This window comes from Solanum lycopersicum, chromosome 10 (assembly GCF_036512215.1).
Source record: "Solanum lycopersicum chromosome 10, SLM_r2.1".
NCBI lineage: Eukaryota > Viridiplantae > Streptophyta > Magnoliopsida > Solanales > Solanaceae > Solanum > Solanum lycopersicum.
The window spans coordinates 31,821,488-31,845,399 of NC_090809.1; the positions used below are offsets into that span (position 1 = coordinate 31,821,488).

The 23,912-nt window shown below is 33.3% G+C and overlaps 1 protein-coding gene across 2 annotated transcripts; it reads left to right on the top strand.

Moving 5' to 3' along the window:
- Positions 1-17,953: 17,953 nt before the first annotated feature.
- LOC101252730 (O-fucosyltransferase 20) lies at positions 17,954-22,939 on the top strand. 2 transcript variants are annotated; one of them, XM_010329208.4, is made up of 7 exons: positions 19,216-19,476; positions 19,652-19,843; positions 19,921-20,089; positions 20,700-20,789; positions 20,885-21,168; positions 21,272-21,530; positions 22,142-22,939. In XM_010329208.4, exons 2-7 carry the CDS (start codon positions 19,713-19,715, stop codon positions 22,370-22,372), a joined length of 1,164 nt encoding a protein of 387 aa, XP_010327510.1. In that variant the 5' UTR covers positions 19,216-19,476; positions 19,652-19,712; the 3' UTR covers positions 22,373-22,939. The 2 variants fall into 2 exon arrangements, with proteins under 2 accessions (XP_004248822.1, XP_010327510.1); XM_004248774.5 differs by having other exon boundaries at positions 17,954-19,843.
- Positions 22,940-23,912: the final 973 nt, after the last annotated feature.

Here is a 23,912-nt window from a genome sequence, read left to right on the forward strand (position 1 = left end):
TTCTCTGAAGGCTATAAATGAACTACCTAAGGTGATGAACCTTGTAGGATTAAATCCAAAACTATTTACCTTGATATGAGTTGGTAGTAGAATTTGATGAAAATATGGAGTTACTCGTGGTATTCTATAGCACTCTAAAAGTTCAAAAACCTAACCTAAGTCTCACATGAGTGTTCAAGGGTTGTAAAACTATTTTAATATCAACAATAGTGTATAAAAGTCATTTAGGAAGTTTTAGAGTCAAAACGTCAAGGAACATCCATGACGTCCAGAGACTAGTGCAAAAAAGTGCTAATGTGCCTTAGCCAATTTCATGGGGTTTTAGGAGTCGGAAATTGATGAAATTTAGTAGAAAAGTGTCTAACACATATTAGAGTAGGTTTTGGGTCAAAAAGTTTGGGTAAAAATCCCCAAGTACCACCCTAAGGGTCCTCGAGTAGGACCCATTCATTTCTACCCAAAGTTGTCAAATAGGACAGTGCAGGCAGTGTCCACCTACGCTTGCCATTGACAGGGTATAGGTGAGACAACGGAGCTTCAATGCCTCAGTCATTTTACACTGAGAAACTTTTCCAAAAGTGTCCAAATGCAGGGTATCTGACCAAAATGACGGACTTGCAGGATGGTTGGTCCCAACGCCCGTCGACTCACCTACAGGCCGTAGGTCGTGGTCTCGTAGGTCAGGCCTGCAATTTCAATAGTGAGTTTTAATAAGTTCATTTAATTAAGTTGGTTAGTTAGGGGGTTAATTAGTTCTTAGGGGTTGGTTAATTAGGTTAGTTAATTAACTATATAACCTACCCAAGTCTAAAACCTCACTTAACACCTCTCAATTCCCAAACACAATTGTTCTTCCTTCTCTCTACTTTCTCCCTCCCTAATAGAAGAAATCCATTGAAGGGCTAGGTCAAGGTCAATAAGGAAGCAAGAAGGGTTTTTTCTCCATCATTCTTCAAAAATTAACAAGGTATGGGATCCTTTAACCTTTGGGATTCCTTTCCCCAAAAGGTTCTTCCAAAGTTGATTTCAGAACGATGAGTTTCATGTGGGTTTTCTTCTATTACGAATTTGATCTTTTAAATGTATTGTCTATGGTTTATTTTTGTTATTATAATTATATTTTGATGTATTATGATTCAATTAGTCTAGTTCTTGATGAATTAACCTAGTATGTGAAGTAGATCATGAAATTGACCCAAGTCCCTAACCCTAGGTTATGAATTAGTGATAAATTGATGTGTAGTGATTCAATTGACTTCATTATTGTGTTAATTTACTATTGTGCGATGATATTACACCCATTGTTGGGTTAATTTGGATGTTGATGGTAAAAATCTGGGATGATGTCTTGTGAAGGAGATTGGGTAATTCTTTGATCTCAAACCTTCACTTCAGATGTGGTTACTTGTGTTTAGTGATGAAGTTCTATTGAAGTACACCTTATAATAGGATTGATTAGGGTTTGTATGATGTTGAATTGAAATGTAATGATTTATGGCTTGTGAGTTGTTGGCTAGGATGTAATGATATAAGGTTGCTGATGAATTGCCTATGTCACTACAAACGGAATATCAATTACCCACAAAAAAAATTTGTTGGTAAATTTACCAACCAAAATTCAGTTGGTAAACACCCAAAGATGTTGTAACAAAATTTTGAAAAATATGGCCCTAAAATTTTCGTTGGTAAATTTACCAACTAATTTTTTTGTTAGTATATCGTTAGTACTTTTACTAACAAATTGAAAAGAAGTTAGTAAATTTTTTTCTTCATTTTTCAATTCATACATTAGTAATTGGTTAGTAATTTTAGTAACAAAAAATTTGTGTTGGTAATTTTCCAATAAATTTTAAATACTTTTTTAATTTTTTTATTTTGGTTTTCCATCCAGTGTTCGGTACCCACATTGGAGCCCGACTAAATCTGGAACCCTAGTTTGTAATAAATTTAAAATACTTTAGTATGATTATTTATTTTTCTAATAAATTAACAAATTGATTATTAGTTTATTGGTAACATGTCATTCAAGTTAAATGTTAGTTTTGTAATTGATTGACAATATGTTCAAATATTATTAATTGAATAATTATTAAATTAGTATAACATTCATTAATTTATTGCATTTAAATATTTAAGAACAGGAATATAAATCCAAAAATATTAATCAATTTTATAAATCATATTTGAATAAAACAATGCAAAATTTATGATAACAAGTTAAATTAATCTCACTATGACACATATCATTATATCAAAAAAATTAATTTGAGCACGTTTACAAAAAATATTGACCATGTATAAATTTTGGCCAAAAGTTAAAACACCTAACAACACAAACTAAAAATGGAAGTCTCAAAACCTGAAACAACCATCTTGTTAGATATAAAAATAAACTTTCAAAGCTAATCAAACTGACAGAATTTTAATCAGAGCACATTTACAAAAAATTCTAAGCAAAATTAATTTTTGTCAAAAGTTAAAAGTGAAATCGCCTAACGGTACAAACTGAATATGAAAACCTCAAAACCCAAAAACAACCATCCTATAAAGCAAAAAAATGACCTTCCAATTCAAATTTGAGCATGTTTTCAAAAAAAAATTACCTAATTCAAATTTTAGCCAAAAGTTAAAAGTTAAAACGCTTAACAACACAAACTGAAAATAAGTCTCAAATACCAAACCAATCATCCTATGAGATCAAAATTGAACTTATATGGCTAACTATAGTGAGAAAATCTAAATTCAAGCATGATTACCAAAAATTTGGCCTAAGCATAAAATTTTAAAACATATTGGCACAAACAAAAATGAAAGCCTCAAAACATGAATCAGCCTTCTGCCTTCCCGTTAGATAAAAAACGACCTTTCAAAGCTAACGACACTGACGTTTACAAAAAATATTCAACAAAGTCAAGTTTTGATAAAAATTAAAAAACTAAAGCGCCTAATGACACATTAAATATCAAAGCCTCAACATTAGACGTTGACTTACCAAAAAAATTAACTTTAATTGGTAATTTACCAACTATTAGATATAAGTTAGTAATTATTAATTTACCAATAAATTTTATCAGAGTTGGTAATAGTTACTATTAAACTAAACATTCATATGTAATATTACCAACTAATGATTAATATGTGGATAAATTTTACCAATGGATTAGTGATTGATTTGTATATTACCAACTATTTTAATGATGTCAGTAATTTACTAACTACAATCTTTAGTCGTCGACAAAATTTTTAACTAATTTGATATTGGTTGACAAGTTTACTAACAAATTACATTTCGTTACTAATTTACCAACACATTTATATTTGGTTGGTAAATTTTGTAACACAATCTTGTTGTTGGTAAATGTTAGGTTAGTTCATTGATAATATGTTAATAAATTATATAAACAACTTTTTTGTCATATTAACCAACCGATATATACTTCGTTGGTAATATTACCAACAAAAGGTGTGCTTAGTAATATATATGTTGGTAATCCATGGATAAAAGGTTGCTAAATGTGGCGTCATTTTTTCCGCTGTATTTACCAGCTAAAATACTTAGTTAGTAAGATTTATGTTGGTAATATGTTAGAATTTCGTTGTTAAGTTTTAAAATATTATTCGGTTAGAAATATGTTGATAATTTGTTAGTAGAATACTAACCTACTTAAGTTGTTAGTAAAATTTGTTGGCAATTAGAGGTTTTTTTTTGTAGTGTGTGCCTTATCATAATAGGGTGATGTAAATGTGATAGCCTCACATGTTCGAATTGCATTGAAAGGATATTCTCATGTAATTCCAATTGAGCTAAAGACTATGACTATATAAGGAGTAGTCTCCTATGACCTAAACTAAGTCATGATAATTATTGAAAAACGTTTCAAAAAGGACTCTAGCTTAGCACCGAGTGAACTAAAAGTGAGGAGTGTCCCTTCCCACATAGGGAAGGTAGGATCACTATCGTACTCATGAGATTGCAGACTATAATGCATGTAGCATAAAGAGGGTCCCAAATACATCTCCTAGTTCTTGAACTATGTCTCCCATAGGAATACTAGCTAGTCGATCCACATAGATGCTATGTTCATGTTTTGGTACTACCTTGGAAAGTAGTCCACCTTCTTTCGGTATAGGGTTCCATGACACCAGATTCCACATTAGCTCATGTGGTCTATGTCGGTTATGGCAAGATGTTTCCAAAAGTAAAATGAAGTAATAAAGTGAACTCTAACTAGGATGACCTAAGGGGTTTAGCTTAGTCCAGGTAGGGTATGGGACTCTACCTATACATTGTACTAGTTATCCTTAAGGAAAGTCTTAGAAAGATGTTCTTATGTATTTTTATGCTTATAAATATAAATGATATGTATATGTTGATCTTACATGTTAATGACACTATGAAATATTGGTTTAACTCATGAATATGTTGTTGGTCTCCATTGCTAAATATTATGATGATTATTCTTGATGTTATGGCATGTAAAGTTAGGCATGGTTTATGGTCCTTGTTGGGTTTGATTGATTGATTAAGGTTATGGAGCCTTACTAAGTAATTGCTCTAAGTTACTTAGTGGGGGTTTATGAGTAATGTTATTCCTTAGGATATGATGTCATAAAATCTATGTATACTTGTTGATATTATAACTTGATGATTGAAGTGTCTTGATTATGTGCTCAATTGTGATGGCATGCATATTGACTTGACTACACTTGATAGTGTTGGTCTTATGTTACACATGGTCTTGACTTAAGAAATATGTGTTTATTGACTTGGATTGGTTATTTAATGTTCATTAGGTATTTCCAAAGTGACTTTGCACACATTTGAATAAATGTCCCTTTTTAGCATGATTTCTATGTTATATGTGCATATGATCCATACTTAGTACAAGTGATGTGTTAACCCCATTTCTCTTTTTTTCCCCAATATTTTAGGTTTTGGCCATTGAAGAGATTGTGGACGTTTGCAAGGAAGGCTTGGAATCGTTCTCCAAGTGTGGGTATGTCCTCAAGTCCGAGAATGATGCGTTGTTCTTACTCTATTTATGTTTCTTTGTTATAGTCTAAAGACGATCATTTCATTCTACTTGTTTTAAGATATTGTGTAAGCCCTAATTGGTTTATGCATTGTGTAAGGTCTTGTGCCCATATGGTTTGATTCCGCTTTGATGGTTTAATAAAAGACATCCCTTTTAATACTATATTGTGTATCTTATATAAACATAAATATATGTGTTTGTGTGTAATAAAAGTAGAAGACTATGTAATCTTCTTATACGAGGAGTCTATGTATACTCGCTATGAATATATTATATGTAAGAGGTCAAAGTAAACCTTATGAAGTAATTGTAGATGAAAAATTTCAAATTTTCCTCACTTTTTAACCTATAAATGTAATAATGAATGCTAAGAGGCTAGTCTTAGTCCTCTCTGAGGACGACGACACCGGTTACCTCTAGGGGTACCTCTCGGATGTGACATATTCTTGGAGTAGTTAAGGCCTCATGTGGCTGGATAGGATCACCCAATTGGATCTTCATGAGTTCCCTCTAGGAATAGGGGTGCTTGGGTGGTACCTATTGATGATTGAATGGGTAAGCTCCTTTTTATGAGGATAGGAGTGAAATCCTCAATGGTGTAAAATCATATCATGTGATGAGTATAGAGGTTTAGTCTTGACTTGCCTCAACGTTGGTATTTGAGGCATGATTTGATGGAGATTTGACTAAGCTCACCCCAAGTGGGGGATAATGTGCCTAGATGGTAAGGTTTTGAGTGCCCATAATGTTCCTAGATTGAGATTCCTTGAACTTCTCTATGTTAAAAATCACTTTGAGTGATATCAAGTGGAGTGACTTAGATACTCATTTTTTATCTCTTGAAATCCTCGCCTAATCGAGTGTAAGTGAAGATTTAGTGAGAAATAGTTCCTACTTTAGAGTGGAATGAGGTGATGTTAAGGAGGGTGTGCAACAATTTTATCCCCAAGAGGGGGATTTGAGGCTTGATTAGGAGGGTTGGTCAATTAAAGTTCTCTTAGATGAGATGAGCTCCTCTTTGATGGGTTTACCTTAAGTGGGGGATGATGAGTTGTGTAGTAATGTTGTTGATATCCATATCTTTTCCTTCTGTTCTTACTCAAGATGTGACCAAAGAGTTCCTAGTAACGTGTTCATAACTTGGAGTCTTGTGTATGAGTATAAGTTTAATGCTCTCCGTATGATATGCATGTCCTAGATAACACTATGTTATGCATGTTTTGAAGGATTCTTATTGCAAAAAAAGGGATTTTTGATAAATTTCATGTTTCTCATGTTGTTACGCATCCTAATTTAGTAATGCACATTGAACTTCATGTGATGGTTTAATGATCATGCTTGATTTCACTTTTGATGTAAGGGCATTTTGGCCCCGCCTTAAGATGTTGAGGTTTCTTTAAAGGAGAAAAGATAAATTCACTTTAAGAATATGTGATTTGGGATGTGTTAATATAGTCTCACTCTTGATATGTGATGGTGTATCTAGCCAATATTATTAATGTATGCCAATGAATTATAATAATTTCCCTAAATGATGCATGTTCATGAAAACTAGTGTTATGCAAGAAATTGAAATTTTGTGAAATAACTTCCTAATGTTGTGACGTGTTTGCTGTGATCTACCATTTTGACTTGATGAGAAAGGGAGTATGAGCATACCTTGGTTAGAAGTTGTGAATTTCTCTTTAAAATGAATTGACCTTGTGAAATGCTTGAATATGAGATTTGTGACCGCATGTGAATATGTTATAAGTAGAAGAAGGTTTCCCTCTTTGAGAATATTTAAACATGGAAATGTCATGTATGGATTTGATGGCATTATGTCTAAATGATAAGTTTTGTAGTTGATCTACATTTCTCATGATTTATGTGCATTTAGTATGAATTACTTATTTGCCTCATGAATTGTAATGTTGATCATGCCTATGTGTGACTTGAAAGCTATTGCATGTAGGGCCTTATGATGAAATAATAAGCATGCCTAATGTTGGAGAAGGTAGTCCCTCCAAATGGCAATGAGTATGAGGAAGCATGTGTATGATGCATATATAAGAGCATTTCATGCTTGCTTGTGTTGCATTAAGTACATAATGATATAAAGCTAGTGTGCCTTGTGAATTTGGTTTGTTGACTACTATGTTGTATTAATTTTGAATGTTGTTTCTTACTAGTGGGGTCACTAGGAAGTGTCTTTCGAGGATAAATGTTCCCAAGTGGGGGATATTGTAACAACCCTCAAAATGAAATAGGATGAACTAGAGCCTCATGTGTGTTTTAAGATTTAATAACATGTTAATAAGGTAAGAAATATATTGTAATATTTTGTTTGAAGAGGTTTGAAGTCAAATGTCAAAAGACGACCATGACGTCCGGAAACTAGTTTTTTTGTGTTCTAGTGTGTCTTTGTATGTTTTACTTGTTTTGAAGCATTGTTTGGAATCAAAAATGATATTAGGGGACCCTAGTATCTAAATGGTCATGTTTAGGGTCGAAACATCAGGGTACAACTCCATAAGGACCTCTGCAAGTGTCCTTGAGGAGGACCCAAACGTTTGCCAAGAGGCTGCCAAAACAGCCTCATTGACGCCCATGGTTGACACCCCTTCAACCAATACACTTAGTTGTGGGAGATTAGACCCAAAATGAGGGAGTATCTAAACAAAAAATGGAGCAACAGGACGGCTCGTCATCCTGGTGAAGGCCTGTCAATGGTCGCTGTCGAATGGCACCTGCAACACTGCAATGTCTCAGCCAGCCTAGGGGTGAATTTGTAAATTTAACTCGTGTTCTAATTAAAGGGTGGACGGTTATTATACCTATTTTGGGGTATTTTAAGTTAGGTAAAACATTGAAACCCTAATTTAGAAATCATTCTTCAAATTAAACCCTCTCTCTCTCTCTCTCAGAAACAAGATTATCTCTAGAACTCCATTGGAGACCAAGCTCAAGGTCAAGCTAGGTGACGGATATGCAACTTATTATTCTTAAATTTTCGTGGTTTTTCAGTCAATTAGGTATGGTAAATATTGGTCCTTGGATAACCTTTCATACAAGGAGTTTTATCAATGATTTTCCAAAAGAGTTTCTATCATCAAAATTTCTAATTTCCAATCTAAGCATGGGTTCATTGTCAAATGTATTCAAAGTCATTGTAATGATAAAATTTATGTTTTATCAAGGTTTTAAGATGATTTTTTATTGTAATTCCTTAAAGAACCCATGATCTCCCTAATCTCTAAATTTAGCCTATAAAGTGGGTTTTGTAATCTTGATTGGATGTTAATGGAATTATGTTTAGACTGTGATGTATTTTTGAATGGTATAACTATATCTATCTATTGATTATGAATTTTTAAGGATTGATATATGATGATCATGGATTGGATAATTGGTAAGTTGACCTAACTTCTAGTTTATAGTATTGGAATTGATGTTGTATGGTTTGGTCCACTTATGGTAGCAGTGTTTACTTCTTGTCTATCTGTATATGTTGTGATCATCGCCTTGAGGGCAACAGATGTAAAGTGAATTGATATTATGATGATCATGAGTATGAAAGTTATTTATCTATTCCTCAACGTTAGCATCATGATTAAGGTGTATTGATAATGTAAAGTATAATGTGAATGATGATGTTAGGGTAAGGTATGGTCTACATGCTTGATTGTGATAAGTACTATTATAGAATGACCCCTACATATATAACCCTATATGAATGTGTGATCTTATGCATGCTAGGAGTCTTTTATTCACATGTTGAATGTGCTATTGTCTCCTATTATGAAATATGGGTGTGTGGTCTAAAGTCCCTAAATGCTCTATAGGTGAGTTGTTCATGACTTGAGGATATTGTTTATATGTTGTGATCTTTGAAGGGTGGTTTCCTCTATTATAATGTTATTGCTATTATGTGATCTCGAGGACCAATATGTACACATACTTGATGCATAACTGTTAGTATGATATGCTTATGGTGTTAATTGAAAGGATAATTCTCATATGCACCGTTATATCTTATTATGCATGAAAAGTGTATGACTAACGAACTATGAACATATGTTGTCTAGAGTTGTTTATATAAAAGGCTTTCTCACATATGTATATATACACATGAATGTAGAAATGAACAATGTTATGATAATATAGTGAAAGTGAGTCTTTTGAAAGGTTTCCTCAATTGTACTCTAAACTAGACTATGTTATGAATGTATGATTATGCGAAAGGACATTCTCACATAATGTAGGTTCTATGATGAAAGGTCATTCTCATCTTAGAAACCTTTGAATTATATGATGTACGAGGGAGTAAGTCCCTAAAGCCTTCTTTATGAACTAATGATAAGTAAAGGCCTAAAGATATTAAAGAGGGAGTTCAAGCTTAGAACCGAGTGGATATGTACAATGAGAAAAAGACCTCTCCACTAATGCAATTGGTTGGGTCATCTAATTGATATCCATGAGATGGAATCCTCTCCATTAATGCAACAGGTCAGCTTTCTAGAAGCAATCTCCCTATCCCTTAATTGTGTGCCCCCGTAGGTTCTAGCTAGTGGATCCACCTAAATAGCTATTATCTAGGTTCTACCTTGGCAAGTAGAACGACTTCTTTTGGTGTGGAGTTATATGACACCGAATTTGAATCCTTGAAGATTTACTTAGTGTAGGTAGGACTATGGACCCTATTTATGCATTGGACAAGTGGACTTTAAGGGAGATTATGATTAGATTCCTTTATGAAATAAGGATTATGGTTCATTTATGTTGAGATGAATGCATGTTAAGGTTAACTTTACTTATATCAAGACATGAATTATGATTATACATGTGAATTACACTTATGGATTATAAATGGGTTTGTTTAGTATATCTGGAGGTATGAGACTCCATGTGTACATTACACAAGTAAGCTTGTCAAGGGGTTGTCAGAGTGGTTTACGTATGATATGAACTAATAGGGTCATGACTAAGATGAAATGAATGAAAGAGTTATTATGTGAACATTTATGAAGTATGTTAGTCTTATGTATAAGGTTAAGTGCATGTGTTGTGTCTTAGTTAATGTGATGTGCCTAAGTCTAGGGTGACTTGGATCACTTGGTGTGAGTAGTATTAAGGGATGTTACTTGTACATTGCACTAGTGTGACTTGGGGTTGTCTTAGGTGATGGTTATTATGTGTAGATTATTCCTTATGATGTGCTTATGACTTTATGAATATATGTGGTTGGATTGATGAAGCCTATATATGAAAGATCATATTTGGTAACCTTAAGGTGATTACATTGTTGTATTACCTCTAAAACGACTTAAGTGAAACTATAGTCTATCGCTTGAGTCTTAATGTTTTGAAGTCCTAAAATGTTTTAAATGAGGTTAGCAGTCAGTGGTTAAATTTTCAAGAAGTTTGGAGGTCAAACGTCTAACAATGTCCATGACGTTCGAAAGGTTTACCTTGAAACAACCTTGTGTGTCTTAGTGTGTTTCGTCGAGTTTTACGTGTTCCTTTTGGATAAAATTGGTGTGAGAGGTCCTAAGATAGTATAATAACATATTTGGGTTAGAAAATTCCAGGAAAAATTCCCCAAGGACCAACCAAGGGTATTTGTGGAAGGAACCAACATGTAGCCAAAAAGCTGTCAAAACCAGCCTCACTTACGGTTGGCAATCGACGGCCAGTGAGTCTGTCGGAACCCCGTAGGTGTAGGGAGTAGGCTGAAACTTAGTCTGGTGGAATTTTACTTCCAATGACCAGACTCTGACCCAAAACACGAACCAACTGGACAGTCCCTTGGTTGGGCTATAAGGCGTCGATAGGCAGGCGTAGGTGAAGTCTGCAATATCGGAGCTTCACTATAAAGTGAAAAAGTGAAGTGGTAACTTCACCCCACATCAAAATAAGTGTTTAGGTTGTTTACTAAGGGTATTATAGGTATTATAAATAGTTTTATAAGTCCTAAACACCTAGATGAATTCATTATTCTAAATCAAAACCCAAATTCTCTAAGTCATTCTCTAGACTTGCATTGGAGCCAAAACTCAAGATAGAGCTTGGATTGAAGATTTATTTGGTGATTATTCATAAATTGTTCATCAAATTCTTGGTATAGCATCAATTAAGGTATGGTCATTCATCCTTGAATCTCTTTTCTTGAAGGAGCCGAACTTCAAGGTGATTTCCAAAGTCTTTCAGAGATGAACCTATCCAATTTTGATATCTATCCATGGTTTCTTGCATAAAATGTTTTGAATCATTATATATTGATTGAATTGATGTTAATTTGATTGTTTTAACCTAATTACTCTATGAACCCATGTAATTCATGAACCCTAGTTTTGACTACTTTGTGTGTGACTTGATTATGTCCTATTGCCATTGAATTCTTATGTAGTTTGATTAGGGCTATTGAATTATGATATAATTATATTAGAATTGTTAATATGCTCCCCTAAATTCATAAATTTATGTTGAATTATATTTGATTCATTGCCTATTGTAAGTATTGAATTGAATTGATGATCATGGTCATGCGTAAGGGCCTTTGAGTATTATGTTGGATGATTTAGCCATGGATTGAAGTTGTGAGAGTGGATTGGTGGTAAACTGCCCTAATTCTCTTTATTTTATGAAAATTGGTTCTTGAATTATATTGTGATTGGTATGTTTTACTTATGGTGGCGGTGTTATGTGCTTTATTTGTGAATGATATGGCCTCATCAGCGTTACTTTATAAATTATGATGATCATGGACTTGTCGGTATTACTTGATATATTATGATGGTTTGTGTAGTTTATTTATGTGAAGTATGATCATATCTATCTATATGTGAGTAATTTGAAAGTATGTATTCTTCTATTAACATTAGGCGATCATGCTAGACTATGACTATGTCCTTCGTGTGTAGTCTTAGATTTGGTGCATGAATCTTCCTACTTGTTTATGTGAGTCCTATGATGATTATATTTATGAAATTATAGTAGTGAATAGGGTGACCTATAGATGATTTTGGTTATGCTTATGTTCTTCTAGAATGATATGTTATATGTGAAGTATGTGTGTGTCTTGTTTTGGTAGACTTGTATCCCTTACTTGACATATGTATAATATGAATATGAGTTTTTAAATTACTATGATAAATCTTCTTAGTCTTGTATGTGTAATTAACATATGACCTTGAACATTGCTAAGATGGTTCTTTTATGTGGAGCCTTCATCCTAGATATAAGGTTAAGATATCTTTGAAGTTGAAAGTCGTAACAGTATCCTTCTTGTGTGAATGGTGGATTTAGGGATTGATTGGTTGGAATGGCATGAAATCATCCTTAGGAAATTCATTGAGCTATTCTCTTAGACATTGTAGGTAGCCTTAGTGGACCTCTTTGGTAAGGTGAAATATGCTTGGGTTATGAACTAGATATGAAACCTCTTCATGTGATTCTTTATGTGAGTTACTCTATGAGAAAAAAGTCTAGCACTGAATGAGTATGTCTAAGGAAGTATCTCTAGTTAAGGATGAGGCTAGAGTACAAAGAAACCCTTCATATTCTTTAACCATGTGCCTACATGGGATGTGTCCAACTTCTACCATTGGCAAGTAGAACACACTTTATTGGAGTAGGGTTGACTCCGGATTCCATGCCTAGATACCATGGTCTATGTTGGTTATTGCTTATTCTCATCATATGGGATACCCACTAGTATTTGAGAAGTTCTATGAAAATTAGGTGGTGTTATGGGACGCTATCTAGACATTGCACGATTAGGCTTTGAAGATATTGGTGAGTGAGTCCCTAGGTCTTCTCCAACACCATTACTTGAATGTCCTTATGTGATGAATTTCTCTTAAATGAACTTATGAAGATAATGGCTTAAGTTAGAAAGCATGATAAATGAATAAGTACTTACCTAGAGTAGTTTAAGGGTTGTCTAGTTAAGGTGTGAAGGGGGAATAGGAATGGTCACTTCATATCTTACCTAGGGAAGTTTTAAGAAAGACTCTAGATAGGGAATTTGGTTGATTCATTAGACATGATCTAAACTTAGGTAGTATTAAGGATTATTTAGGTAATCTTCGAGAGGGTGTATGCGCGTTCGCTTCTTGCATTACTTAAGTAAGTCTTTTGATAACCTTTCGAAAGAGAATATCATATTTTATAAATGTTATTGTATAAAGTGAATAAGAATGATATTGTCTTAGGTACTCTAAAAGATCTCTTAGGTGTGTGTTAAGGGATTGTATGGGTGGTCGCTTCAAAACTCACTCAAGTGAACCTTACAATTACCTTTGTTAGGATGATCTCATATGTATGTGTTTTGGATATACTTTGATGCTATAATGTGAAGTGAGAATTTTGTTAGAATTTACAGTGAACTTACAGTGAAGTCACTGTAAGCTTACTGTAGGTTTACTTAATGTTCCTATGTATTAAGTATAAATTGTAATGTCTTCTAATTGTGTTGTTTGGTGTTTAAATGTGATTCTTATGCTTATACTATGAAATTTTAATCAAAAAGAGCATATTTCTCATAAATGTCCCTTTTCATGATTTTATGCATTAAGTCATACTTAGTACGTGTGATTGTACTAATTCCATTTCGTTACATCTAAAGGTGTAGGTGGAAGGTGAGAAGGCTCTTGAAGCAAAGCTTTGAATCTAGTTATCGTTCAAGCATAGTTGAAGTATGTCCTGACTTGACTCGAGGGAATAATCATCTTTAGACTTCTTATTTCAAAGCATTGTAATAGATATTAGATTGTTATATTTCGATTGTATGGGTCATGTCCCAAGTATTTCTTACAGTCTAAGGATGTCATATATTTAGACTTAGTGTTTTCTATGATTTTTAATGTGAAAGATGATTTATTTCGTGTGAAAAGTTTTAATTCTGCACTATTTTTCATACATGTATGCAATGAATGATGTCTAAGGGCTTGTACAAGACCTCCGAGAGGTCAAGTACGCCGGTCACACTCTGATAGTGTCATATCTTCTAGGGTATGCTCTTGGGATGTGACAATTGTACCAAGTATTACATAAGAGTTGCTTAAGTAAAAGAGTTAGGATAAAAACGAAGGTAATGCATTGGAGCTATTGAATGTGTCTTAAATGTGATAAATGGCTTCATGTGTTGTTATGAGTGGTATTCCATGTCTATATAATGTATGTGAAGCATATTGTGCTCATTGTATCAAATGCTTATGAAGTTTCTCAAAAAGGCATGATGCATGATTTCCAACCAAAATTCCCTTTTTAAGCATGTTTTTGCATGGTAACTATGCTTAGTGCATTCTTGTATTAACACCATTCTTCTTCATTTTTTTACACAAAGTGTAGGTGGTGGTGACTCATGGATCTCTCCTAGAATGAAGAGTTTGGATTCTTATTCCCAAGTTCAAGTGGGTCCTTAAAGATTCAAGGACCATATGTCAAGAGTTTTCTTTAAGTTCATGTACTAGATAGTAGTTGTTTTTGTATTATAAGGGTCGTGTCCCTGTTGAGTTTTATTTGTGTTATAAGATGACTACATCGAGACTTAGTACTTCCATTATATTTTAAAAAGATTTTAAATAATATGATTTTTAGTCTTGTGTTATATTGTGAAATTTTTTTAAAAATTTCGCTACTTTTATGTCTATGCGATGAAAGATGTCTAAGGGCTTATATAAGACCTCCGAGAGGTTAAGTACGTCGTGTTACGTCTGCGGGGTACTCCCCGGTCATTACAATATACATGGAAATTCATGAAGGATTCAAAATGCCCAAAGCATACATTTCAAAGCCTTTTGAAATGTACTCAATTAGATTGCAAAGATCATTGTATGGTTTGAAGCAATCTGGACGCATGTGGTATAATTATCTTATTGAGTATTTATCTAAGGAAGGTTATATGAATGATGTGATTTGACCATGTGTGTTTATAAAGAAAACAATATTAGGGTTTGTTGTACTTGATATGTATGTCGATGACATAAATCTTATTGGAACTCCAGTGGAACTTCACATAGCAATCGATTATTTAAAGAATGAATTTGGGATGAAGATCTCGAAAAGATAAAATTATATCTTGGTTTGAAAATAGAGCATTTGACAAACAACATTTTTGTTCATCAATCTGCATACACAGAAAAGGTGTTGAAAATATTGTATATGGATGAAGCATCTCTATTAAGTACTTCAATGTTGTTCAATCACTTGATGTGAATAAAGATTCATTTCGACCTCAAGAAAAGAATGAGGGAATTCTTGGTCCTGAAGTACCATATCTCAGTGTCATTGGTGCAATAATGTATCTTGCTAACACTATAAAGTCTGATATAAACTTTTTGGTTTATTTTTTAGCAAGATGTAGTTCTGGTCCTACTAAGAGACATTGGAATGGGATCAAACACATATTGCGGTACCTACAAGGGACTATCGATATGAGTATATTTTATTCTAACTATTGTAGCCCAGACCTTGTTGGCTATGCTGTGCAGGATATTTGTCTGACCCACATAAAACTAGATCTCAAAGAGGTTATGTATTCACATGTGGGGGTACTTCCATATCTTCGAGTCTAGGAAACAGTCCACTGTGGACACGTAATCAAATCATGTTCAGATAATATTTATTCATGAGGAAAGCCAAGAATGTGTATAGTTAAGGTCGATTATACACCTTACTCGAGAAAAAAGTGGTTTGAAATGCGACAAAGTACCCACAATTTTATATGAAGATAATGCAGCATGCATAACACAACTCAGCGGAGGATTCATAAAGGAGATAGAACGAAACACATTTCACCGAAGTTTTTCTACACACATGAGCTCCTGAAGAATGGTGCTATCAACATACATCATATTTGTTCGAGTGATAATATGGTTGATTTATTCATCATGTCTTTACCAACCGCAACTTTCGAGAAGATGGTATACAAGATTGGAATTAGAAAACTTGTGCAGCTAAATAGTGATTTTCATTAGGGAGATTAAAATACACGTTACTCTTTTTTCCTTAATCATGATTTTATCCCACTAGATTTTCCTAATAAGGTTTTTAATGAGGCAACTAGTAATGCGTTTTAGGAACACTATTGAAATTTGTTATTTTACTAAGAATTTTATTTTACATGGACATCTAAGGGGGAATGTTGTAAACAAAATCAATAAATGTCCATTGTACCCCTCTTATGCCTATAAATGGCATTGTAACCTATTTGGAAATACACCAAAAATAAGGAAGATAAAAGTTTTCTATTTTATCTCTATACTACATTCTTCTCTTCTTGGTTGTTATTAGTTTATTTATAGTATTTAGTCTTTATTTTATAATATTATTATTTTTTTAAAATTCAATTTAATAAACATAATTAAGATTCCTATTTGATTTGAGGAGAGTGGAAAAAATCAAAATAACTAAACTCAAATTTAATTATACAAATGGAATAAATAGCCTAAATATATTGTCATCTAGATAAATAGTTTAAATGAATTATGAGAAGAGGACATTTTGGTATTCATTCTTTGAGTTCATTTTGGATCATCTAACCATAATGCTTTGAAATTAAATAGCAATTAGTTGATTGATTTTTCAAGAACAAGAATATTACTTATATTTTTCACGTTATAAAATATTTATTTTATGTTAAAGTTAATTAGTATGTAGAAGTTTCCGAGACAAAGACATTACTCGCTTTTTAATTATAACTATTACTTATTTAGGTTAAAAATATATTTATTATAATTAACAAACCCATTATATCTCATTTATTTTTCAAAAGTATATTTATTACTTTCTTCTCCTCCTCCTCTTCCTCTTCTTCCTCCTTCTTCTTCTTCTTCTCCTCCTCCTCCTCCTTCTTCTTCTGTTGCTGCTACTTTTGTTTTACACTTTAAATAATAGTGTATTTTTATTATTTATTATAAAATCGTTATAAATTACACTATTGTTCTTTTAGTACTAAAAAGGAAGACCACATGTATTTTTTTTACATCTTTTCCTTATGAAACCAAATTATACGTCTACATAATTATAGAAAGGAACAACTATATTATTTTTATAGTAGAAGAAGCTCTCAAAAGAATATTTAAGATTTTCAAACTTAGATACATGCCTATTCAATACATATTAGACAAAGACATTATTTTATATTTACTAAATTGTTTGTGTTTTTGATGACTGTGCAAAGCATGAATGAAGTTACTGAATAAAAAACAAAGACTTAAGTAATCGACGGTCACTTAAAGTTGTCCGTACAATTTACGTGAACACCCATCTCAATTGAGATTTGTACCTATTGAACATCTCTACCACTTCGAATTGATACCTCTTTGACATTTTTTTGACAATCAAATAAAAATTAATGTATTTGAGATACACTCGCGATGATATAACACAACAACGAATTAAATTGTGATATATGTCATTTGAATTCAAAAAATTATATAAAAATATATTATAAGGAAATATGTCAAATTAAAATATTAGAATAGTAAAAATGAACCCTACACAACCCACCTACCCACCCAAAGCATTTCTGGTAGTAACAAGTCCACCGACCGTCCGCCACATGGTGATCAGGAGAATCAACACCATAGTTACTACCTATCCTCTTCCTTCTATCCCGATTTGGTAAATTTTCATCAACATCATAGCTGGCATTTCTACAATTTCATTGTCTTCTTAAACATTAATAAAGATTTGTTGATTTTTTATATTGTGAGTTTTTTAGGGCTTGAATTTCTTAACAATTTCAAAGAAAATAATTTTAGATTTGAAGTAGTTTTGCAAAAAAAAATGGAGGTTCACCGAATGTCTTTTACCAATTAGATTTTTATTCTTTTTAGTTAAATTCCCTTCTACATATTTAACTCTTTGAATTTTCTACATTTTATAATGTCAGAATTTTTCAGTTGTATCAATCAACTCTTCTGATTTTCTTTTTTTTTTACTGTTATTTATTTAATGAGTGTTTTTCGAGTAAGATATCAAAGACGATGGGGATGATGGTGGAATGATGGTAGAAAGGAAAAATGAAGGAGGATATATAAAGGGGGCGTGACAGAAGGTGGCAAAAAAATTTAGCCTGGGACTGGTGAGGAGATGTGGTGAGGTTGTTTTGAATTGGGGAAGAAGACATGTTTTAGGGATTTTTTAAAATGTTGAAATGTTTGCTTTAGTTTTTAAATGTTGACGTGTTATTTTGTGATTGGTCTATAAGTAATTTTATTTTGTTTGGGGTGCTTCTTAGAGGTGTAATATACCTATGATGTAATGTCATAAAAAATTATTTAATAGGTACATATAAATAAAAGAGTGTTAAATAGGTATAATTATATTAATTAAAGTGTCTAAGTAAAATATAAATAAAGAAAATTTTGGAAGACCATAAATGACTTGAGCCAAAAACAAAACATAAAAAAGAAAAAAGTGCAACGGACGTAGGCCTCATTTGTTTTCATTAAGATTAAGAGGTCTGAGTTTGAATACACATCTGAATATTAAGATTTGCATTAAGATTCAGATGTTTTGATCTGAATACACATCTGAATATTAAGATGTGTTCTCTAAATCTGAACACTAAATAATTAATATTGTTTATTTTCAATATATGAATGTGCATGTGTAATTAACATTAAATTAATTAAATATCATAAAAATTTTCATTTCAACAAAATATACCGCTCTTGATTAAAAAAAATAATTATTCTAATAATCATGATTTGGAAGTACAATTTTTTTCATTCAAAAACCTTGATAAACGTCAATATACCAACAGTGTTCTTGACACAGTCAATACAAGAAAATTATTAATATAAAAAAAACTTGAAAGGATTTATGAAAACTTACCAGTTCAAGAGGAAAAACATGGTGTTTGATTGAAAAAAGAGAGAAAGAAAGTTTTTAGTTATGTGAAAAAAGGCATGCTTAAAACAGAGATTTCTTCAAAACCATTAAGAGATTTTTTAAAAAATAAAACAAATGAATTTAATGGGTTGAATCTGAATGATTTAGTTTCAGATCTAAAAATCAAATATACTTAATAGATTAAATCTGAATGATAAATGATTAAGATTAAAACCTTTATTAAATGCGAACAAATGAGGTTGTAATATATGTTAGGAGAGTGGAGTATGGGCAATATGGTCAAATGAAGGAGAAGCCCAATAAAACGTTAAAATTGAATAGAATAATAGAGGATATGTTGGGAGCCCTTTAATGGAAAAAGCAAACGAGGACTACAAGCATACCTTGTCTGACTTCCATAATACCAAACGCGCTTTGTTTATCGCCGCCCAGCAGCTGCCCATTTTTCTTTCTCTTATACAAACAAACTTCCAATGTTAGTCTAGGATGGGTTTATCAAAGAATCATCAATGTTACATTGCAGTGCCATCTCACATAGTCAATTCACATCTTCAAAATATGCTCTCATCTGAAAAGAAAATTACTCCTTTATCTCGTAAGTTTAAGCTTTTGCTAACTAATCCAAGATTCTGGATTTTCTTAGTTTTTCTATTTGGTTTTGTTGGGTTGTGGTTGGACTTTCTTCCTTTCTCACAAAACCCATGTTCCATTTCCCGTGAATTATTTACTGAGAGTGAGTTCTGGAAGCAACCTGATGGATTGGGTTACAGGCCTTGTTTGAATTTCAGTAAGACAGGTAGAGAAATTCTCAAGGACAAGACTAGGTATCTGATGGTTGTGGTTTCTGGGGGAATGAATCAGCAGAGAAATCAAATTGTTGATGCTGTTGTCATTGCTAGAATTCTTGAGGCTGCTTTGGTTGTTCCCATTTTTCAAGTCAATCCTATTTGGGCTGATGAAAGGTTTGCTCTTTATTCGGGACCTTCCATTTTTACTCTCATTTCCAATTATCTGTGATATTTTGAATTGTATTATGCAGTGAGTTTTCTGATATTTTCAACTTGGATCATTTCAAAAACGTTTTGGGGAATGACGTTCGAATTGTTTCATCACTTCCATCTACACACGTGATGACAAGGCCAGTAGAGGAGAAACGGACCCCTCTTCATGCTTCCCCTCAATGGATACGGTCACATTACACCAGAAAGGTTTTAGAGTTCCTTCCCCTTTGTCTCTTAGTAAGACCATAGCTTAGAAGTTCAACTCCAACCTAAAAAATGGAATGCAAGAAAAAGATGATGATCATAACATTGATTTTACTTTGTTCTTGATTGCATTCCAAATTTTGTTCTCTTCAAGTTATTAAACTTGTGGTGCTTTAGTTGGCTGGCAAAGTCTTAGAATTGACTTATGACAGCTGGAGAGAATTTTTTACTCTTTGATTATTTTTAACTATCAAATTTTCTTGGAATAATGATGTCGAGAGGGGAACTTTCGAAATTGATTCGAAATTTCGAAAGAGAAATAGTTTAAATCATTCCTTAGAAGCTGAATCTTTCTCTCCTATTAAGTCACGTGAAGGGCTCGTGCAGCTGCAGCAGGATTTGGGAGAGGCTATACTCTTACCTAAAATTTAAAATAGTAATACTACTTCAGAGCTTAGAAAAGCATATTTCATTGGCACAAGCTTGATTCAGTATTTTTGTTAGTCTAACACGAGTTTCATAGAGAAAAAATAGTTGAAAACAAGTTCTCTGTTTTTTCAAGATGATGCTGAAAGTTCTTGTACTTAAATAGTTCTGGTTGATCTTGCTGCAGCTGAGAAGGGATGGAGTTCTTCTTTTACGAGGTCTTGACTCAAGGCTATCTAAGGATCTACCATCTGATCTTCAGAAACTTCGTTGCAAGGTAGGTGGCTTTTAATCTGGATGCTCCACCTCATTCCAGTGGTAACAATAATTAAAATATGGCATAATCTAATTTCTTTTTCTGTGAACTTTTAGGTGACTTTTCATGCTTTGAGATTTAACCCATCAATCTTAGAGCTCGGTAACAAACTTACAGAGAGGATGAGGAGCAAGGGACCATTTCTTGCTCTACATTTGCGAATGGAGAAGGATGTGTGGGTGAGGACGGGATGTCTTCCTGGTTTAAGTCACGAGTATGATGAAATGATAAACAATGAGCGGAAACGTAGACCTGACCTTTTAACTTCAAGGTCAAATATAACCTACCATGAAAGAAAGCTTGCTGGTCTCTGCCCCTTGAATGCATTGGAAGTTACAAGGCAAGGCGTAATACTTCCTGAGGAAGTGTTCCTTTTGTTCCCTTATCTTTTGATGCACTTAAAAATTGTTTCTGTATTTAACAGATCTGCAATCTCTGTTTAGGCTGATCAAGGCTCTGGGAGCTCCAAAGGGCGCAAGGATCTATTGGGCTGGTGGCACTCCGTTCGGTGGGAAAGAAACCTTGCAGCCATTGACTAAGGAATTTCCTCATTTCTATAACAAAGAGGATCTAGCTTTGCCTGGGGAGCTTGAAACATTTTCAAAGAAAGCATCACTTATGGCTGCTATTGACTACATAGTGTGTGAGAACAGTGACGTGTTTATGCCATCTCATGGAGGAAACATGGGCCATGCTATCCAGGTACTGCCTCCAGTGTATAAGCTTCTTGGTAATACTTCAAGAACATTGGTCCAGAAACCTACAGACTGAACTAACATGAACTTAGAAAACATTTATGACTTGTAGTTAGTGAGTGAGTTTGTAGAAACTTAAATTATGAGTAGGACAATACAAGTCACTGAAGATAGTTTCCATAACAACCCACTCCTGGCCCCTCTATAGTTTCACACTCCTGAACCCTCTATAACCTAACCATTGAAAAAAGATCCACAAGAATTTTTTAAAAATTCAAATGTAAAATTTTAATGTTGTCGTTTGGAGCTCAAACACATGCCATATACTCTCAACCTGTTCTTCCAATCTATCGTATTATTTTTTGGGGAACTATTCATCTGATCTGGTTCTTTTTGTTTTCTTCCTTAATATTGTCCATGATCTATTACCTATCAAAAAAAAAATTCCATAATCATCTTGGCCTTGAGATAAATATGCAACTGAAAACTGTGTATGATATATGTTTGGTTCATTCTGTTACAAGCCCTTCTTATAACCTAACAATCCCTACAAAAATGCCGGGGTTGGATTATTTAACTTTTCTTTATTATTGTTGATTGTGGTCGTTTTTTTAACAGGGACACAGGGCCTATGCAGGGCACAAAAAGACTATCACTCCTAATAAGAGACAGATGCTCCCACATTTTCTTAACTCATCTCTCTCTGAGTCAGAGTTCAACAAAATTATACTGGACTTGCACAAAGATTCATTAGGTCAGCCAGACCTCAGGAAGAGAGGAAGGGATGTTACGAAGTACCCCGTCCCAGAGTGCATGTGCAACAGTACTACTATCCATTCCTCCATGTAACTCCTTTCAGATCACAAGCAGCTAATCACACATTCTTACAATGATTTACGAACAGTGGACAATCTGAATCAGGAACTACCTGCTAGCTGCATCTGATGGATTAGTCTCCCTTGAGATAGTCTTGTTAATTCCGAAACAGGCTTTCCTGAGGTGTTACCATTTTTTTAAGGGATGAAGAGGTAGAAACACTTAGATGTTGATGCCGAGCTTACTGTGATTCAAGAGCAACGTCACCATACAGACTAGAGCACCATCATATTCTTTCGTGCTTCTTTGTTTGTATATCTCTTTGAAGTTAAGGAGATTAGAGGCAAATCCAGAATTCAAAGTTTATTGTTCCTACTACAACCTCAAGTCATACTGGTTACCGTGATCACATATGGAAAATACATGTTATTTAATTCAATTCATTCTTTACACATTTACGTTTAGGGAAAGAACATGTTATTTAATTCATTTCATTCTTTAGACATCTATGTATTCCATCATAAGCGATGTGCATTCTATATTCTTATTTTATTAACTTTATATTATAATAATAAGCCAACAAGTAAAAGGACTTTAAAACTGCAGAGCTTAATTGTACTACATGTTGTATGAGTTATACTGCTTATTTGGTCTTATCTTGTTGATAAGTGAGCACGTGTATTGCACACTTCTCTTTTAGCAAACCATCTGCTATTTCAGATACAAAACAGGCCACTGTATTACATGGAATTGTCCGCTCCTCCTATTCAATCTCTTGATGTTCTTTACAATTATTAGAGTGTTGTTTGGTACGAAGGAATCCAATTTTCTCGTGTTTGGTACGAGATAAAAGTCTTGAAAAATATTTTCCAAATCAACTCATTTTCTTCAAAATTAAGGAAAATGACTTTCCTTCAAAAATTAAGAAAGACATTTTTCAAAATTCTCCTCTAATTTCAAATTACATTTCTTTTGAAAAAAAAACATCAATTTTTAAAAAATATTTTCAATTTCAAAATTTTATTTTTTCACCCAATCCCTAACCCCTTACCCACCCACCCACCACCGCACCGCACCCCACAACCACCCCCCTCCCGAAAAGATTAATTTTACTTTTTAAAAATATTTTCAACTTTAAATTTTTATTTTTAAACTCCTATCCCCCTCCGCCAACCCCTTACCCACCCCTAACAACCCCCCTCCCCAAAAAAATTGTTTTTTTAAAATATTATTAAGTTTATCTTTTAATTTTTATATCTCCTGCCCCCTGCCCCCTCTGCCCACCCACCCCACCCCCAAAAAAAATAATTTTATTTTCAAAAAAAAATATGTTAAATTACAGAAATTATTTTCTACTCTAATAAAAATAAAAGATGTTTCTTAAAAACATTTTTCATTCATAAATCGAACACTAAAAATCATTTCCGAAAAATAGTTTTTACTCACCAACCAAACATGAGAAAATAAATCCAAAATCTACTTGTTTTCCAGGTAAATATTTTCTAGGAAAACATTTTCCTTCATACCAAACGCACCCTTAATCTTTCTTTGGGTAACTTCCTCCATTCTCATG